The sequence below is a fragment of the Micropterus dolomieu genome, linkage group LG05, assembly GCF_021292245.1.
Source record: "Micropterus dolomieu isolate WLL.071019.BEF.003 ecotype Adirondacks linkage group LG05, ASM2129224v1, whole genome shotgun sequence".
In the NCBI taxonomy this organism is placed as follows: Eukaryota; Metazoa; Chordata; class Actinopteri; order Centrarchiformes; family Centrarchidae; genus Micropterus; species Micropterus dolomieu.
Window position 1 is genome coordinate 18308348 of NC_060154.1, and position 21348 is coordinate 18329695.

At 40.4% G+C, this 21348-nt stretch overlaps 1 protein-coding gene across 6 annotated transcripts in view; it reads right to left on the minus strand.

Moving 5' to 3' along the window:
- Positions 1–9: 9 nt before the first annotated feature.
- The window catches only part of elavl4 (ELAV like neuron-specific RNA binding protein 4), a 78115-nt gene continuing 56776 nt past the window's right edge, over positions 10–21348 (minus strand). For 4 of the 6 annotated variants that reach the window (XM_046048783.1, XM_046048782.1, XM_046048779.1 and 1 more), the window contains 2 exons: positions 8666–8900; positions 10–384 (listed from right to left, as the gene is read on the minus strand). In XM_046048783.1, the coding sequence (XP_045904739.1) occupies positions 57–384; positions 8666–8900 (563 nt within the window). In that variant the 3' untranslated portion in view covers positions 10–56. Of the gene's footprint in view, positions 385–3475; positions 3515–8665; positions 8901–21348 lie in introns of all 6 variants that reach the window. The other 2 variants (XM_046048784.1, XM_046048781.1) reach the window with 2 other exon arrangements.

Here is a 21348-nt window from a genome sequence, read left to right on the forward strand (position 1 = left end):
GGGGGCAATTTTGGGGCAGACAAAGTCGCGGGGCAACTGCTTCTACCTGCTAAAGTTCAGGACTTGTGTGTCTTGTTAGTCTTGAAGGAGACTTGCAAGACGCGGTCGCCCAACCTGTAGCCGTTGAGACTGGCGATGGCCATGGCCGCCTCGTCGTAATTCGTCATGGTGACGAAGCCAAAGCCTTTGCACTTGTTGGTGTTGAAGTCACGGATCACCTTGACATTGTTGACCGCACCGAAGGGCCCAAACAGCTGCCAGAGCACACTCTCATCCGAATCTGGGGACAGGTTGTACACAAAGATGCACCAGCCAGTGCCTGTGTGCCCAGGGATGTTCATGCCAACCAGGCTGGTCATGCTGTCAATGGTGATGGGGGAGAACCTGAGAGGAGAGGCAGAGTGGGGGGAAATGTAGGGGAGAGCAGAAAGAAAGGGAGAGAGAAAAGAGCAAGTTTTAATGGAGCAGGTTAAGGCATATAGTGAAACTCAATGTGTGCATCTACTGTACATGAAATGGCCAGACACCGGTGAAAAACCTCCAATCTCCATCCTTCCAAATCTAAAAGCTTGGCATGACGCTCACCTACCTGATACACTACTGTCTACATCCATACTAAATAACAAGCTTTACATGTTAATGTGTACAGTTTAACAATAAAACTACAAAAATATCGCAGCCAAATACACAAATTCTGTTGAATTAGGATCCATATGAGTGTATGGTAATTGTATGCACATGTATGTTTATGTCTAAATGCAAGAGTTTGTGTCTGCATTGTACTAAATCCTCCCTGAACTCTTTTGAAAGGGCCTCCAGTCAGGAATGACGACAGTGCTGCGTGCTGGGATATATTTCTGCTGAAGCAGATGCAGACGAAGGTTCTCTTTGTGTCCTTGAGTGGCTCCTTTAGGAGCTAAATTGCAGGAAGTTGTTGAATTAAACCCTTGCTAGAAATCCATCAAAGATCATGCACCAGCCTGCTAAATCTGTTCTCATTCGCCTCATAATCTTTCCCTTTTTCTTGTGATGCAAGAGATTTGAATCCTCAGTTGACTTCACTTAATTGCCTTTCCGCTCAAAGGAAAGGGAAAGGAGAAAAAATATCCCCACTTTTAAATAAAAGGTAAATGAGATAAATAGGTTCATTTCTTATGCCACCTCTCTCCAAGAAATGACTATAGGCATTATTGGGTGTGCTTTAATTGAGATTTCCGCTTTGCTGCAGCTGTCTCAGAGAGGGCTGCTTTCTTAAGGAAAGGGAGGGAGGGAAGAGGGAGCAGACTAAATGGAAGCACTTTACAACCCAGTGGCATTAAGGTACAAAGTGTATTCCTCCCACTTCACCCGCAGTCTGTAGGGTGTTCTGTTCTGTTCTATTCCAGAGCTCGTGGCACTGATCGATAGCGCTGCTTGCTGCTCAGGGCCCCCACTCCTCTCTCTCCTGCGACTATATACAGTATGGTCGGCAATCACTACGACCTTCCTGCATGACTCTGGTCTTGCAGAGTTTGCTTCTGCCCATTGTGGTTGCTGTGTACGTTAATACACATGCTTAGGGTGGTTAGCTCATTGATGGTAAGGGCTGTCTGCACTGATTAGACGTTTTTTGATTAAATGTGTTAAGTGCTGCAGTAGTATAAGATCAGCAGATTATATTGGTATATATCTGTTTGAGTAGCAGTTGTAGTATTATAAATCTACACAATTGACAGACAAGGGAATTTTCATAATCACCACAGGGTTGCTGCAGCAGCAAACTGCTTTATAATAGGCTTCAAATGCTTTGTCTCACATATCTCTACATGGCCTCAATGTCTTGTTGAGGCGATTTAATATTTTCTCCAGCATCAAGCAGGTGGAATCTTAACAGGCCTCATCATGCTGAGGCCTTGTCGGACATGCTCGGCTGTGTTCAGGCCTCCCCTGCTGGGCTTGAAAAAAAACAACAACTTGTGGTGATTTGTATGCAAAAGCTGGAGCGTGTGAGGAGGTTTGTTACAGTGTGAGGAGGGGGACGGATTGGAGGCTAGCTAACACTGTGAGGATGTGGAGTTGAATGTGTCTGTATGTACATGCGTGTCTGTGTGTGCATGTGTGTAAACGTACATGGTAGTGTACCCATCAGAGCGGGACCAAACACTAACCAATGTTGTGGACGAGGCCAGGAGTTGCATAGCAACAGTGTAGCTGACCAGATATCTATTCTGTCCTTTCTAAAACCAACCATCTCCAGATCTTAACACCTTTCTTCTGTTTCCATTCACATAATAACCTCAGATCACTGAAAAGCACTTAAATGACACACTATACAAGCAGGATGCTGGATACACTATTTTCACCTTTAGAAAATTATGTAAAGACGTAAAGTGAGGGCACAGTGCTTATTCAGCATTGGGATTCACTACGGGTTAAACATTTGAATGCAACAAAGTATCACTATCATTACATTATTCCGTAACCTGATTCTGAATTCCTGCATTTGACAGAATGCAGAATTAGGGGAACTTGCTAAACTCTCAAGCTAAAATTTCATCTCTGTTTGAGTTGCTAAGCTGACTTCAGATGGTGTCCCCTGTGCTTCCAACACGCAAGATGCCACCGTCAGCACATGAAACATCTATCACCACAGTGGCTGCTGTTCGGGGTTATGTAACACCTATGGTAGCGAGAAAGCAAAATGAAACATGGAGGCAAAAGGAAGGAATTCGAGCAGAGCAGTGCCGAGCAAAGCTGGAGCTGTCTGCAGTGAAACAGCATTTCCTGTTTCCAGCAGGGATCCAGGTTCATCCAGCCTCATCCCCATGTCCTTGCTGAACACTATCTAATCTCGGCTAGTACTGCCAAGAAATTAATAGATAATTTTGTCAGAGCTTCCACTGCACAGATGTAAATTTATTACATAAGGGATTGTGTACATAGTTGATGGTGGATGTATGAAGGTTTTATTCTAATGATGTTGTGAGGAAATATCTATAAAATTATAAAAAGTGACAAATCTAAAATTTGCTCCTAAAGAGAGATTGTTCCAAAGCTATGGCTGTGGAGTGACAAGGTAGGAGAACCTGAATCCGGTAGAAAAAAAAATACACCTAGAAATTAGGAGTTTTACACCAGAGAACAAAATCCATTCAATACACAGAAACAACCCAAAACAATCCAAACAACACCAGCACTTGTCATAATCAAAACAAAGCAAATTCATCACCACAGAAAACAAAAGACTGATTGTTTTCTGTTGTTTTTTTGAACACCTTAACTGGTTGGTAGGGTTTTAAAACCAACTCAAGCTTACGAGGGAAATAAACAAATAAATCAAAGAACCAAAAATGCAGTTGACCTTGAACGAATTGTCAAACGCAAAGTGACTGCAAAAATACAAGGAAACATAAACTAAAAAAAGAACAGAAAAAAGGATATTGAAAAACCATTGAGTCAACATGGACATCTGGCATTGGGTGAAGTTTTTAATTACCTCTTTACGCCATAGGCCATATTAAGCAAATTGTCCAGCCTGTAAAGAGAAGGAGGGTTCTGGGGTTAATGGTGGGCAGATGGTCGACTCACTCAATGGAACTAATGTTAAGTCCCTCTAGGAACTGCATGGTCCTCCTCACTCAAGAACAAACAAACCCATCTATAGTTAGCCCATTACACTGAGGAAGCCCCACCAGAAATTGTTCATCAGGTAATGAAGCTACAGTACCATCAGTATGGTCGGCACTTGCTCAGTCTGCCACTGCGCTACTTCACAGGCTTCAGCATAGCCCTGCACTAGCTAATGCTGTAGGTGCGACTGTTTAATTTTTATGCAAGACTACAGCGGTGGACTGGTCACAGTTCAGTATTACAGTCACATACAGAGCACTCATAGTGGCAGGGCAGGATAGGGATAGCATAGCATGGCACTTGGCTAGACTAGGATGCTAGTCTAGCCATAGTGCTACGCAATTGCATATCATCAACTTATTTTACGTGCAAGAAAATCTAGGTATCCATACAATTCATGCCGCCACATTGATGGTTTATTAGAAGATGGAGGTTAATAAAAAAAATCTTTTCATAAACTAAAGTATTTAATTTGTGTTAACTCAATTGAGAGAACACCTGAAATGACAGGAAAAATGATCCAGAGTTCTGTCAGTGTAATGGTTTGGCATTTGAATGATGGTGAGCGAGAGAGGTGATGGTGATCAGTATGTTTTCTATGAGGTGGACCAACAAAAACACAAATGAACATTAAACTAGCCATGAAATTGTGAATGTCTGTCTTTGTGGTCAGGGGGTCAACCTGTTAAGTGCTAACAGGTCAGGTGGAATGGATGAGTGTAAGTCAGAGGGCATCCACTGTCTAAAAGGGTTAGTTTTTGGGAAATGTTCTGGTTTCATAATAATTTCAGACCCGTGAGCTACAGCTATTGCAGTCAGCACTGGTAAACTACAATTTGTGTTCTAGTGTGTGCATGGTTTAAGAACCCAGTAGGCTGTGTGTGTGTGTGTGTGTGTGTGTGTGTGTCTCTCTGTTGGTGTGGCGGGCTTCAGAAACCTGTGGGCTGTATAAAATATTGGCCCTCTTGGATAGATGTAGTCTGCTTGGTGACTCAATGACCTTCATTCCTCACTTGGGTCTGGCCCGTCTCATGTCTTATTAACTCCTCTGGCCTAATGGACAGGGGCCATGGCTTATTGAGCAACAGCTGGCCACCTCGTTCCTCTGCAAAACACTACAAACTCTCTGACTTTGACTCGACTATCAGGGTTGTTTCTCCTTGTCTCTTTCAGTCAGAAACCATTTGCTTTTCTTGTAACACAACCGCTACACAACATTTACCAAAAGTGAGCATTAAAATTGGATTTTTAAGATTAAAAGAATCCAGGTAACTATTCTACAATTACACCGTTTAAGAGCAACATCACACAACATTATTATTGTAATTAAGGAAGCAATTAGGTTTTCAAGGCTTATAATAAATAAATTGCATATTAATATTAATAATCATAATACTATTTATATTGATAAGATTATATTAAATTTACATTGCTTGTTACACGTAACAGATCGGTAGTCTTCTAATCAGGGACAATTTAACACCGGGATGCCAGGTAATTGTAGTTAGGCATTTTATAAATTAGAAACACTGCAGAACTCTACTGAGTACTGAGGAACAGGACTGAAGAGCACTTTAGTAACCTATATTTTACAATATAATTTTAATTCTAATACTGGCTCACAAGTTGCTCATGTTGACCTTTTAAAAATGTAAATGTATAACATGCATTAAAATGTGTAAGTAAAGTCATATTGTTATTAGCTGAGGTAATTACATATTGCTCTTTATATTTTACTTTTTTAATAACATTGCAGGCCTACTTATTATCTGGATTCAAAGTATGTCTGAATTGTAGCACTTTTCTCTTAACATTACCAAACAGGTACAAAAGCAGGCTTAAAACAAAAAAAAAAAGAAAAGTGGAGAATAGGATATACGGAAATCATTAAAGCAGTAATTGGCCCATTACGTGGGAAGGGAACAAGCAGGCTGCTTTGTGGGTAAATGAGTCAATTGGAGAGGATGTTCAGAGGAGAGGCGCTCCAGGCCCGGGAGCACGAAGACATCTGCTGGCTGCCGGGCCGTTGGGCCACAACAAAACAACCTGCTGCTAACACTCTCCCCCCTTCTCTCTCCCTCTCTCTCTCGTGTGCAAATGCACACTGATCCACGCTTACCACGCAAACACTCCGCAGGCTTTTCACACTGCCTCTCCAAGCTCGCTATAAACAATAGGGCTTTTGTGCTTTCCCTCAATATATGTTAATGGTGGAATGGGCGTTTTTGTCTTTTCTTTTTTTGAAAGAAAATTCATTTCAATTAAAATTGGCTCCTGCCCTGGATATAATAAGGCTAATTTGCTAATTAGTACCATTAGTTAACGACAGAGGATCGGAAACGAGCCGGGATCTAGGGCTCGGTGTATTGTGCTTGAGTCGATTATGTTTGCTGTCTTGGAGAGGGACCATACAAGCGCATTATACATTAGCTTGTGTTATAGCAGGCCCACGTGATTTAGTCACACAGGACAGATGTAATTAAACTGCAGCAGTATTGTACTGTATTCTGCACAGACTATTCTTTTACTTGGGTCTTACATTATAAGCAGCAGCGCAAACTTGATTAGTATTTAAAACATGCAGGAGTATCAATTTTACATAAAATTTTGAAACATATCTTAACTTTAAATTACATGTTGTCTCCACAAAGGAATAAATGGAGAAAACTAATTAAATAAATACAATAGATCAGGTTTGAGTGAATACTGTGTTGTATTAGGAAAAAAAGTTACTTTTAAAAGATTTAGTTTAAACTGTGCAGATTGAGCACATTTATAACTTCTAAAGTGTTGAGATTTTAGTGGAGGGCTTGGGAGCAGAGAGCAGGAGCACAGGGACACAGTGAGGAAGTGTCCTGTGGTTGTGAGTTGTGATGAGAAGCGACAGCTCTCCTGCGGAGCCTGTAAATTGGCTTGGCGTATCACAGACACACAGCCACGCTACATCGCTCAGGTGTCACACCAGGGAAGCCGCTCCAGAAGAAAAATACCTTCCAAGCTCTGACTTTGATGGAGAGTAAACAGCACGACCGGCTTAGTGTTATTGAAAGAGAGAGGAAATTGTATAAGCACATATTCTGTCTCCAGCTCTGAAACATTCTTGTTTGGATTGAATGATGGAAACTGGTGATCATATTATATTACACTCTGTCTGTAGGTGCCATATATAAAAGAAAAAAAAAGAACAAAAAGGAAAAAAAAAAGGACTGTTTGTGTCTGTAGTGAGTGACAGGAAATGACCAGGTAGGATGACGTATATACAGTATGTCAGCCATTTACTGTATATGATGTGAAATGATAGCTTGTTGTGGAGATTGCAGACGTGGGCAAAATACATCTTTATTTTATTTTTTTCGGAAATAACTGAGGATGGGTTGAGGTACTTCATATGACTCAATTTAATTAAGTTGAAACTAGGTTAAAACCCAAATCCTTAAATTAATTTGGGCATCTTTTCTTTAATTTCCCCTTTGCTTGTTGGAATTAAGACATCAGTCTGTCTTAAATAACTTCAGCTTCTAATGCAGGGACTTATGCCGTATTTAATACAGAAGACTATGTCTTGTAAGTCTGGCAAATGTATATTTATATTGGCAATGTATTTAAACTAAATCAAACAAAAAAAATGTACTACAACATTATGGTTCATTGCATTAAAATAACCATTATGCAGAATTGGGACTTTTCAGTCCGAAAGACAATGAAGTGCATCTCTTTTGTTTGATAAACATTTACAATATTTATAATCCAAATACATATTTTTGCCCAAGCCTCACAGGGAATATTCCGGGAAGTGTTGGCACAATGGCAGCATGATGAAATGAGGGGAAATACATAGTTGTGAACGACAGAACCCCACAGTCTCTTATGAACAGTTCCTCTCTGATCTGGGTGGACCCACACAGAGCACTCACAGGGCCTGATTTATTGACACCTGCACCAGGTGCAGAGCTCACACCTGTTGTTCAAAAGGGGGACGTGTTTGCTGAAATAAATGTTCACAGGAGAAAAGTTGCATCATTGTTGATACACATGACTCATGGTCTCTATGTGTAGGCGTTACATCCCCTGTTCGAACACTGTAAATTGCATTTGGTGCAAATGTTTTCCAAATCAGGCCTGCTGTTTAGAACAGACGTGTTTCCTTGATTAAATGCATTTATGGTCACATAAACCAAGAATAATTGCTATCGAGTTTGAGACTGATGACTGCTCTCTAAATCTCTCATATATCACTCTCACATGAAATAGCAATCCTGTTGTTATTTAGGTTGTCATTTAATGGTACCAAACACAATGGTGTTTTTCAGCTTTTCAAATGTTAATCACACTATCAATCATACCACATTAGATGTTTGCAAAGTTTGCTGATAAACACACACTACTTGCTTTCCATTATTCTTAACTTTTAACACATTAAACTGGAGATTCCCAACCTTTTGAGCAGATGGCCCTAGGAAGTACGAGGAGCTGCTGGTTCCGGGAAGTTTATTTCCCAATCTGAATTCCTATTAAAGGATGCCAATGTAAATGCATACAGTGTAACTACATTCGCTTTTTATGTAGATAAGCTTGGGCCTTTGATATTTTATCGAAGAACCACATAGTTTCTAATGCAGATCTTTTTATACTTAAGAATCAACAGAGAGAGTCTCATTTCCATCCAAGCCTTCAAAGGGTTTCAACTTTTAGTCACTTAACATTGTTTATGGAGAAAATGAATGGGACTTTTACTTCCGAAACCAGAGGCACCCAAAATCTCATCAATTAGCAACTCTATGACAAATTTTAAGATGAGCATATTGGTTGTCAGGCAGAACTGCATTCAAAATTACCAAGCCAGCCACTATACTTTATTTAGGAATTTTGGTGGGGACACTCTGTCACCTCTGAGGTCGGGAAACTCTGCATTAACTGCGTACCTATAAAATCATATACCCAGTATAAATATCCATGCTTTAACAACCCCACCTGAACCCTCTCCCACCCTCTGCTGTCTCTTTTCTGCCCCACTTCATCCTCCATGACCACCTCCAGGCCCTGCCCCAGATCTCACCTGAACCTCTGAGCCTGGTGGTGAAGGGGTCCTGGGTATCGGCGATTGGGGGACTGGTAGAGTTGTGACAGAAGGGCTTGGCTGGTCTTCTGGCTGGGGTTGTTGGCGAACTTGACTGTGATGGGCTCGGCGGCACCTGATGGCTTTTGTCCATTCAGGCCCTTGATGGCCTCCTCGGCCTCTATCCTCTTATCAAAGCGGATGAAGCCCACACCTCGGGAGCCACCTGCGGGGCCAGCAGATCACAAACAAACACAGGCCCCTTTTACTTTACAGGGTTTAGACAGAACATCTACGGCATGTTCATTTGACAAATTTTTGTGTTTTCCCACTCCAACAATGTTAAACATTATTTAGTCTTCATACTTTTGCACAAGGTGGCAGTAAACTCAGGCACGGTTTTAGGCTATGAAGGAACTCCTTTAAAAACAAATGAACAATTTAGAATGTCTATATTTTAATTTACAGGAATTAAATGTGACGATGTACTTCACAGTGTAAAAAAGAAACTATAACTAAACACAAAAAAAGGTATAGCAATAAGGGACAGCTTGATAAAATAATCAACTACAGGTGATTGCTCAAACTAGAAGATTCTCTCTTAATCTATTTTCCAGTTATATGTTTCCATGAAACAGTATTTCTATATCCAATGGAAGAGCCATAACGTCAGCTCCTGTCTTGAGGTCCCTTATCACCAGTGATAACTAAAAGCATGATGACCAATTGAATCACTCGGCTGCGTGATAACTTCTTTGTGCGAGTGAACTGTGTTGATGTGATGTTTATATAGATGTCATTTTTTCTCAGGTCTCTCTCATAAAAGAGACCTTGAGGTCGATGAGTCTCCCTGGATAAATTAAGCTTCGCTAACTAGCTATCAATTTATATTAAAATGCAACAATGAGAATTCAATCTGTTCTTGTTTTAATTCTTTACATTTTATCATTCTTATTTTTTTTTCCTGAGTACTTTGACTTCACTGTGCCCACCCACCCCAACCCCTTCTGAAACTAAACCTAATGTGGTGCACTTAACACAAGGATTTACAGTTGGTTTGGGGAAAGAGAGAGACGAATAGTACAAGAATAACACGCACACATTCACACCAGCAGTAGACTGAGCATATAGGGCTGTATTGTGGCAGAGGGCCTGAGTCTGTTTAAAACAAAAACAAAACACAGTCCATTCTTCCTTCACATTAGCTCCAGTCATAGTCCACCATACACACACTCTTCATGAATAGTTTTCAGTGACATTTGAGCCGTTTCCTTGGAGATATTTTTTGACTGCCACCTGAGAAGAACATTTAGAGACGTGCTTCCTGGGAGGTCCTTTATTGGTGCGTGCATATACAGACTATATGTGTGTGTGTGTGTGTGTGTGTGTGTGTGTGTGCGCGTACGCACGCACTGGTATCTATTAATGGAAGCTGTGCCTTGTTTTAATGAGGCTGCCTAGATGGCCCAGAGGATGCTCGCTCAGTGACAGCAGCACTCTGCCGAAGAGACTATTTACATAATACTGTGTGTGCACACAGGCATGTCTGTGTGACTGAGACTGAATAAAAGAGAGGCAGTGAGAAAGAGGGGAATTTTGTGTTTGAGCATCATTGTGTGCAGTCTCTTTCTCACACATAAAAACCCTCCTTATTGTTATTCCACATTTTTGTACAAGCCATCCCTCTCCCCATCTCTTTTTTATGCTTCCTGTTGGCTTGTCTCATGGTACTCGCTCCCCTGAATTCTTATTCAGAGAAGCACCTTGACCATATCACTCCCCCCTTTTGTTCTCTTTTTCTCTCCAGGACACACGCAGCACAAGGTTATTTACTTTCCAGCCAAGCGGCAAACTAAAAAGCCACTCTTTGAAAGCCAATCGCTGATGAAAAACAAAGAAAAAAAAAAAAAAACTGGGAATCTACTGATGTTGTTTAGAATATTTATGAAATGGATTTAAAAATAATATAATAGACCAAAAGTCTACCAAAAATATGCACTTTACAGCACAAACACTTTTTACCCCTCTTTTTTTTTTACTAAGGGACTAAGTAGCTAATTTCTCTGCAATTTTTAAAACAGTGACCATTAGGTTTTGTTAAGAGAAGGTTCTGACACAAAGGAACAATCTTACTTCAAACTTCTTCAAACTGACCACACACACTCTGCCATACACCAGACCTCAAACACAGCATTGCTGGATGATTTCATTAACTCGTATTCAGTGTAAATTATTCTGTTTCATTCTCTCTTTTTATACCTTTCTGGCTCCCTCTCCCCTGATAAGCTTCCTTACTTCCTCTTGTGCCAACTGTGTACCTGTACATTTTAATTAGCTTGTCAGAAGCAGAAAAATAACAATTCTAATGGGATCTACACAGTGCAAACAACAACCACTGCTGTTCCTACTGTTTTCTTCATTTATTACTGTTGTTGTCATGCATGTGCTGTATGTGAGGTAAAATGGGGGCCATTGTTGTGTCTTTGGGGAAAGCTGTTTTTGAGCTGTAGTCAGTAACTGTGATCGCTAATGGACATTTGTAGTTTTTGAGATTGTAAATTTACCAAGCGTTAAAACTCATCCAACACTATGCTTCACCTTAATAATTGGAATCTGCCCAACTTCACAACAGTCAACAGTAAGACTCTTAGCAACTCCAAGAGCCTTGCTCAAGGGCACCTCAGCAGTAGTTAAGGAAGAGGAGAGCATTGCTCATTCACATCCTCCGCTGAGACGAGAAGACTGTATTCGTCCTTTAATCCTCACACTTGTTTGGCCTTGAGCTGCTCCTAAGCTGGTTCTGGCTGGAGGGGCCCTCAACAAATGCTTGGCATACTGATGAGGGCACAGAACAAACACACACACACACACACACACACACACACACACACACACACACACACACACACACATACACACACACACACTTAAGTGATGACTTGAAGAAGTGCTATCGAGCATAAAGTGTTAAAAGAGGAGTAGAGATGTCCATGATCATTTGCAATTGTCTGTGACCGATTGCAGAGTGTGTTTGTGTGTGTGTGTGTGTACGTGAGAGAGATAAAACCTCTCTAAGTGTGTGTTTTTGTTTGTCTAAGTGTGCACCAGCTACTCTTGTCCTTGCTATTTGCACAATAGCATTGGAAGGAGGTGAGCGAAGTGAGGTGGCAGTTGACCATCACCCATAATTTTGTATAACAATATGCATGTGTGTCCTATTTATGTCTACACAGTAGTGTATCTAGTGCAAGCCAGAGCAATCTGGGGATATAACACAATTCACTTTGTTATTCACTTTTAAGAATTCAAATCTGGATGAGGAGTAAGCGACTATGAAGAATGGTAACAATTCCAGGTAATGAAATAGAACGGATGTTCTTTGGCTCAGACACAGAAGAGTGAAGTAGGCTCTCAGTCACAGTTCAAGGTTGTCCTTCTTTACTCCCTTTATTATCACTAGAGAGGAGGAACGGATCAATGTGCAGGGAAAATATCTTATGGTGGTGTGAAATGTGAACTAACACAGATGTATAGTATCTCACAAAATTGAGTTGTCTTTGTGAAATAGACGTACGAGTGCTGTCAGCATTGCTGCAGAGGTTGAAGGGGTGAGGAGTCAGCCTATCAGTTCTCAGACCATACGCCGCACACTGCATCAAATTGGTCTCCATGGCTGTCTTCCCAGTAGGAAGCCTCTTCTAAAGATGATGCTCAAGAAAGCCCGCAAACAGACTAAGGACATGGATTACTAGAACCATGTCCTGTGGTCTGATGAGACCAAGATCAACTTATTTGGTTGAGATGGTGTCAAGCGTGTGTGGTGGCTACCAGGTGAGGAGTACAAAGACAAGTGTGTCTTGCCTACAGTCAAGCATGGTGGTGGGAGTGTCATGTTCTGGGGCTGCATAAGTGCTGCTGGCACTGGGGAGCTACAGTTCATTGAGGGAACCATGAATGCCAACATGTACTGTGACTTACCGAAGCAGAGCATGATCCCCTCTCGACCACTGCCTTACTAAAAAGTGGCCACAAAATATTGACACATTGGGCACAATTTGGACATTTTCACTTAGGGGTGTACTCACTTTTGTTGCCAGCAGTTTAGACATTATGGCTGTGTGATGTGTTATTTCTCACTACTTTACATTGTAGCAAAGTGTAATTTCTTCAGTGTTGTCACATGAAAAGATATAATCAAATATTTACAACAATGTGAGGGGTGTACTCAATTTTGTGAGAAACTGTAGGTTTACAAAGCATTGAACATCTGCTGATTTGATCTGACAATCAGCTGTATTCTTTATCTTTGTGTTTTGCATTGCATAGCCTACTTGGCTTTCTTTACTACCCTGTAAAACCATGTGTCTCTTCTCTTCTCTGCTATACAAATGATTACTCTTTTACTTATTATTACCACCCTACAGGGGGAGAGACATGATTGTGGTATATGGGTAGAATAAACAAAGTTGTGATTACAAATGGAATTTGACATTTTCAAACACAATTCCTCACGTTACTGCTAATGCTGAATGCATCTTCATATCACGATGTTCACCAGGCATCACATTAACGTGTCATACACTCCATAACTGTATTTTATGTTTAATGTGTTCTGAAGTTGTCACATCAAATCAAGTCCATTATATAATTATAAAATGGCTGGAAGACAGGGCAGGATTGTATGTTGACTTTACTTTTGTCTTTGTTGGTATTCCAGCATTAGTGTGTTAAAGATAAGATTGGCACTGTCAAATCTATTTTTGTATTATCAAAAATCCCATAAAAAGACTGAAACCAACAATGTGTTAGTAAGACTCTCAATAATGTTCCTACTGATGACATATTGTATATCTTTAACGTATGGTAAAAACTACAGTGGCAAGCTCAGAACTGTTTTAGGAAGTTATAACCTTTCAAAATATTAAACTAGGATATTTACTCAAACATAATTTGTTGGGCACTGTTTTCAGATGCGGATAAATACACATTTGGTGAGCTAAGGAATATTTACAGCAGCAGGTTGGTATATGTGGTATTGACTCAAAATCAACTACAGGGGCCATGTTCATGGTAATGAAGGAACATGTCACTGAGTGTAATGGTGTGTTTTCAATACTTGGACAACAGTGAGAGGTCTGTAGCACAGTGGAAAATGCTATATTAGCCTGCTCCTCTGTGATCCAGACATGGTTACATTGGCTACACAGGCAACACTTGTCAGAAGGATCAGTGAATTGTTGGTTTTGTTCAATTCATGAGATTTCTTCAAAATAAGGAAAATATAAAATATCACCAACCTTACCCTTAAATGTTATCCAGGTTATCTAAGAAAAAAACTACTTGAAATGAATGAACAAGTTTTAAATGAAAAATCAGCTCCATGAATCCACACCACACTCAAAGTGTGTTCAGCCATTTCTTTATTACCACTCTGACATGCTATATTACCGTAGTAACCCTTGAGAAGTGTTTATTTTTCTCCTGTTACGCATTATAACAAAAACAAACTTGCAATCTGTGAAGCAAGCTGCCAGTCTAGGGAGTCCAACCTAATGACTGTCCTTTCAACCAGCCCCAGAAGCCTAGGCTACTTATCAACCGCCAGCCAGCCATACAGGCAACATTAGAGCACAATGTACTTACTAAGGTACAGCAATCCGTCTTTCTCGCTCTCTCTTCTCTCTTCTTCTCACTCTCTTTTTCTACTCTCCCTCTCCTCCACAGTAATCAACAGAGGCTTATGTAACTCTCTCTACCTGTGCTTATCTCTCTCTAACACACATCGACAGGCACATTGGCTGCCTTACTAATAACACGCTACCTCATTCTAGTGAGGGGGAAACAGAGGTTGGGGGACGAGACGCGAGTGCTGGGGGGTGGGGACGAGGCAAGGCAGGAATGAAAAGGAGAAAGGGGAAAGAGTGGGAACAAGGAGTAAGGAAGGAAAGGACAAAAGGAGAGAAGGTGATAGGGGAGAATGTTAGGAGGTGACAGTAAAAGGGTGATGATGAAAGGAAACTGTGCTATTCTTGCTTGCTCCTGCCCAAACAAAGCCACTCTTTCTCTAAAACGCACTATCATTTCCCCAAACACTGACTGACTGACAGAGAGAAATGACTGCTCCTCTGAGAGACCTGAAGTGAGGAAAGTGGTCAGAAACCTGGCTGCTGGGTAATGAAAGACACACACTTTCTTTTTTAGTGTCATCCACCTAGTGCACCATATCCTTGTAAGCAGGCCCATACACTCGCCAAGATAGACGCATCCACTGATGCACGCACACATAAGCAAAATCTTTCAATGTTTTCGGGCACTCCGCCGCTCCATCTCCATTCCTTTTATCTTTTTACTTGACGAGCTATATTGTGCCAACTGTATCAAATGATTAGACTTGCCTTTCCAAAAGATTTATATTATGGCAGAGGCAGAAAGAAATCCACTTCCTGCTGTCTTCTAATTATGTGGGGGAAAAAAATGCAATGTCTTTGTTTTAAGTAACATTAGTGTGCATGGGTACAGATGGTGTTTGAAAAAGCAGCGAGAGAGAAGAGACTTTGAAGAGTGGAGGTGCCCTGTGCTTTAGCCCCGGTCACAGCAGAGCTTCAACCATCTGTCTAATGTGTGTGCACGCATGTATCGCATATCTGTATGTGGTTGTGTTTGCGTGCGTGTCGGCTACCACAGAGACAGTATGCGCTCTAAAGATTATGGAGGGGGAAAAAAGAAAGGCAGAGAGATGGGAGATGATAGTACGAGTCAAGGCTGCAGTCATCCCACCTAGAGTGTGCACCTCTCTGCTTGTATTACCTTGACCGTTCTGTTCTCTACTACTGGACAGGCAGAGAACAGGGATTCAGTGTGGTGTCAGTCTGAAAGGGAACATCCATTATTCAAGGCAGGAGAGGAGAGAACGTACCAACTGCACAGAGGAAGGGTAATTCCTTGGAGAAAAAATAGTACAAACATGAATGGTTTGAATACAAGAAGAAACCAAAAAACGAACTTTAGAGACATGTGGGCTTATGACGAGACTTCTAGGGATCCATTTTTGTGGCATTGGAAAGGCTAGCACAAGTGGCACTATAAAGTGGCATGACCTTGAATTGCTTGTTGTTTTGGTATTATTGTACCCAGCACAGCAGGCATGGCACAAAGGTGGAAAGAGAGGCAAAAAGAGACGAGAGTTCCATGCAGATGAAGCAGCACAGTGAGATCTTCGTGTTTTGGTGAAAATTGGCTTTGATGGTGCACTGAGAGTAAAGGGCATGATGTTGTTATTAATGCTACAATGCTTTTTGAGTTGATCATTTTAGTGATTTCAAGAGCAAACTAAATGTTTTGCAAAAATACTCAGCTACTCAATAAGACTAAACTAGAATAACTAGAATTAACAATTGTGTTTATATTAACACAACATATTTCCAACCACTAGTCACATTAAAGTTCAATGTGACTTTTGAGAGACTGCTAGAAAAGCAGTCTGTACTGCAGATTATTGAATTACTTTAACACTATCTCTGACCCACATTGCTTGCTTTTAGACAGTGTGAAAGTTTCCCCTTCAGTTCATTAAATCAATTCAGCCATCTAAAAGCAGCAGGACAAATATGGGTGTCCAAGCTGCAACTTCTAACTTGAAAAAAGCCACACAGCAGTCTTGTGATTGTGGTGTCCCAGTATGCACGATAATGCATACTGTATATGTTGAGTAAATCATATGCAACCAACACCAAGCTGCTGCAGAATATTGTCACAAACCTTTTGACTCTCTCCAATCTGTTCGTGTCTCTCTTTCGCACCCTGTCTAAAAATACCAAATTACAAGGGACAACAGCTAGGTGCTTTCTGGCTAAAGGGTTGTTTCAGTTATAAAGAAAATAGCTTTGGTTAAATTTTACAGGGGTGAGTCACAATACACAAAGTAATCTTCAGACAATTTTGGCATTAGTGCCATTATTGTTGTATGTAAACATAATCAAATGTTTTATAGCCTCCAACAGAGTCAGTAACTGCACATCACTGAGTCCAAATAATAATGCGCAATGTTGTGTACACCTAACACGGCATGACTGGACTTTCAATACCTCCATAAACATAAATTCAACTTTAAAAGGCACATCATGTGCTTCTGGCGGCATACTTGTAATGCTTGCTTGTGCAATGAACTTATCAAACAATGTGATGTTTTTTGTCCTAGAGGAGAAAAAGTGTGATATGCCTCATATCAGCAAAATTTCAAGGTAACTCAACCTTAATTTGACGCTGTTTTGATCGGGAACAACTTCGCTATCATACAACTGCGGCTCAATGTCAGATAATTATTAATTCCGTGTGCAAAATACACTTGTTATTAGTAACAGTGGCAATTACCATCTTGAGTTGTATGACGTCATGAACGCTTGCGACTTGTTACCATGGGAATCATTCTCACTGCTACCTTCCACTTCACATGAAGGGAACTCGGCATCAGCCTTTTCACAGCCAATCCTTACACACACTGAGCAGCAATTTAGTTTCACATCAGAGCCAGCATTTGCAGAAGCCAAGTACGTGGATCGATTGTATTTGCCGTCATTGATCAGGTAAGCATTGACCCTTGCTCGCATACAGATCCGGGATGAAGAACTAGGAATAGCCAACTATTGATCCAATGCTGTCTCTGATATTATATCTGTTTCAAATTGAGGCTAGCCTAAACCAGCTGTCAGTGCACAAGATCACGGCCTGGCTGCCTTTACTGAAGGTTAGAAAGAAAGGAAGGAGGGGGACTTCTGCCTGCACTATTTGCACTGAGAAAGAGACAAAATATGCTTATCCATTCAGAAGGAATCAATAGACAGAGGAAGGGAGAGAGTAGGGCAAACAGATAGAGGAAGAGATGGAGAGATATCCTTGTCAAGTTGATGTTGCGTTTGCTCTGAGTCTCTTAGGCAATTTGGCCATTTTGTTTCAGCTGCCTCTAGCTGTGAGTTATTCTAACAGTGGTGTTTTTAAAGTTCCTTCTTGCCTTTATGAACAGAAGAGTGACTGCAGGGTGCATCCTGTTGATGAGGAGGTCATTTAGAGAACAGACTTCATGTTCCCAATTTAGCTCAGCAAGAGCTGGGGATCATCAGCCCATCTGCCAATGGTCACTGGAGAACATCCGTTACTTCAACAACTTTATGTAGCATGGCTGTTTCTATGTATTTCTGTCTGTGCATCACTCCTTTCTAAAGCCTACTCCATTTCTGTAGACAATGTTTGGGCGTGTCTCAAATCAGTCTCTTGTTCAGTAGAAACAGTGAATCACTGAATGAATTGGATTTCAGGCACTGATTAGGTCCCTAATTCAATAAAAAAGGACAATGAGTCACTGATGACCTGTGACACGACTTCAAGGCACCACATGACAATGATGTCATATCAACAACATACCATACATCCCACAAGTCAAGAAGACTTAAGTTTAAAAAACAAACATAAAACTACACAAACTGTTCTAAAATATGTAGCTGTAAGAAGAATTATATTTTCTTCTTCTCACTGGGATTTTTTTCAGTGGTGTCACCAGAATAATGTTGGTATTAAGTAGGGGTGCGATGAAATCTCGCAAGATTAAATTGTGACTTTACGCAAATGACATTTTTCACACACTGTCAAGCCACACATTTATTTTCTCACACAATGAAATGCAAATGTATAACTGGTAAGAGCTAATCAACTCCGCCCAGCTGATTGACACCAGTGTTAACCGCTCGCACTGTGAGTCCAGACAGCTGTGACGCATGGTAACATAGCTATGTTTTGCAACATACACATCTAAAAACTGAAGCCAGCCTGCTCTGTTTGGAACAGTGAGCTGCACTTTATCATAGCTGGTGAAGTTAACGTGTGTGGATTTGAGGTGAGATTTCTACCTGATTAAAAGTGTTTCATTCACTTTCAGTTTCACATGCAGCATGAAGTCCTAAACTGTGTCGGTCAAATAGTCTGAAGGGGATGACGTTAGTCTCGTAATATTCTGCCTTTTTTCTGGACATGTCAGAGAACACATGATATGTGGGAGAGATTTTAAATGTAAAGAAAGTTTTGAACATGTGCAGAAAAGCTGCTGAAACACAGGAGCTATTAAAGTCCACGCGTTTATAACTAAATTAAAATTTAATAATTTATCATTGAGGTGACTAAATCATGACTCAGAAGGGATGATGTTAAATTAGAAAAGTTGATCTACAGGAGAAACAGGTCTGATAGCAGCACCGAATGACTGAGAGCTGCACTGCGTTATATTCTGTTACAGTTAGGCTATAGAGTTTGAATTGTCACCAGACACCTGAATTTAGTTTTTTTTCTTTATATAGATAAAAAAAATCCTCAAAAACTGGTGCATAAAAAATCATCATAATGCAGGAAATAAAGTGTTTAATGTAATTTATATAATGTTATATTATATTATGTAATTATTAATCTAATTAATATAATTCAGCATTAAAGATTTTTTTTAAATACTGTTAAAATCTCATTTCGTCTTGATCTCGTGAACCCAATCCCGAATCTCGTCTCATGGGTTAAGTGTCTCGTCACACCCCTAGTATTAAGACATCCTGAGACTGAACTGGACAGTGCACCACTTGTTGGACCACATACCAGTTTGACACGTACCACAAATATGCCTGTGTCTTCCTCTTTCTCTGCCTCTCCTTTCTTGTTCTGTACTTACTTTTTTGGCAGTCACAGGAGAATTTTAATTTGCAGCCCATTTCTTTCTTAATTGCAGCGAGTGTGTGGGTGTGTGTGTGTCTATCTCTTTTGTGTGTATTCCTGTACAACTGAGAGAAGAAAAATATGAGTCAATGATGCCAGCATACTACTCTCAGGGCCCTTCTAAAGCCCTCCATGTTTTTAATCACCAGCAACTCTAACATCTAATTGATCATTAACATTTCTCCTGCTGATCCTTATCCCTCTGGGGACACCTTGGTGAACATCTCTCTCTCACATTATTATCATTTGTGTCTGTGTGTGTGAGAGCTTATATGTGTGAATCTTTGTGTATTTATAACAAGTACAGTAGGCAGGTTGGTGGCCAGGACAGCAATTAATGTAGTTGAGAGTGTTAGCAGGCTCACAGTGTGTCTCATCACCTCCTGCTCTATGTATAAATCCACCATCTATGCTACAATAGAAAAACTTTGTGTCTGGTAACGATGGCTGTAGTTCAAAAATAATTTTTTTCCTAAAACTTTTCCGTTAGGTTGAAGCGAGATTGCTGTACTTGATTGAAGGTTGGTGTCACCTCATACCAAAGACCATTCAACAGCAGATTTTCCTAGCATCATAGATGAAATAAGTTAGGTTTGGGGGGGTGTTGGCGTAGTGGATAAGACGCACACCTCTGGTGTCTTATCTGGTGTCAACTCATCACTGTGACACGTCCACCAATGTGTCCCTGAGCAAATCATTTAATCCCTAGTTGCTCCAGAGGCATGAGACCACTGATATATATAGCTATTGTAAGTCGCTTTGGATAAAAGCATCAGCTAAATGAATAAAAATGTTTGGTGTGTAATTTAATTTAATTAGAAGCCATTTTGTAGTTTTCTCTGCATGCTTTGCATTTGCCTTATAAGCTGGCAGTGTATGAGAGAAATTAAAGGCTGTTTCCCTAAATCATTCAAATGAATGCATAATGTTTTGATATTTCTTTTTAAAAAGAAAATACTTTTACATTAAAAAACTGCAGCGTGATTAGGAATCAAACAATATCATCACGCACAAGAAACCCTTCATATAGTAGACTAGTGTGGTTTATATCATTGTAAATATTTGATTTTGTCATTGTTGTTCATATCACAGCTCACACTAGCAATTTCTTAATACAAGCCCAGGTTCATTTAACTAGCCTTAACTGGTCTTGCTGTGTTCACAGTATGTTTTGCCAACACTAATTAACTACCCTAAATTGAATGATTCTTTCTTTCTTCTTTAATACATTTGTTGTCAATAGGGCAGATAAATACACATTGTCAGACCTATTTATTGCCACTTTATCGTGGAACTGCTAGCTGTTATGTATATAACAAATACACTGCAGTATTCAATTGTTTTGGCTGAATTTATTGGATCTAATGTTTTTGAGAGAAATGAGTAAATATATGAACCTTTGAGAGTCAGCTTTAAACCACACAATGTAAAGAAGGAAGATTACTTAAGACTCTGTTAATTTTGTTAATTGAGCATTTTCCTTTGATCTGGGTGTTCATGTTGTTCCCAGTTGTAGAAATAAATCATTACAGCACTTTATCTGGACAGGCTGACCTTGTGCCAGTCATGAATGAACCCATGGTGAATGCATTGAAACCTTGCCTACCTGTGTTGAGATTTGTTTTATTTAGGGCATGTCACCTGAGCTGGGAAGCTAAAAATCATGTGTATGTGGCTGCGGTTTAATGGATATCCCCTGGATCTAAGAAGCATGGTGGTATGACAGGTCTGTTACTACAGATAGGCAGGAGATGTGCCCACTCCATCTAAATGTGTGTTGATGAGGGTAGAAATGGCCCTATTTTTTTCTCCCACCTTTCCCTTCTGCTGCCCCCCTCCCTTCACTTCCTCCCCCCTTATCATTTCCTCTCCTTCCCACGTCTCTGCTCATCTACGACCTCTGTTACTTGCTTTTCTTTTCATTTTCTGCCCCCCCC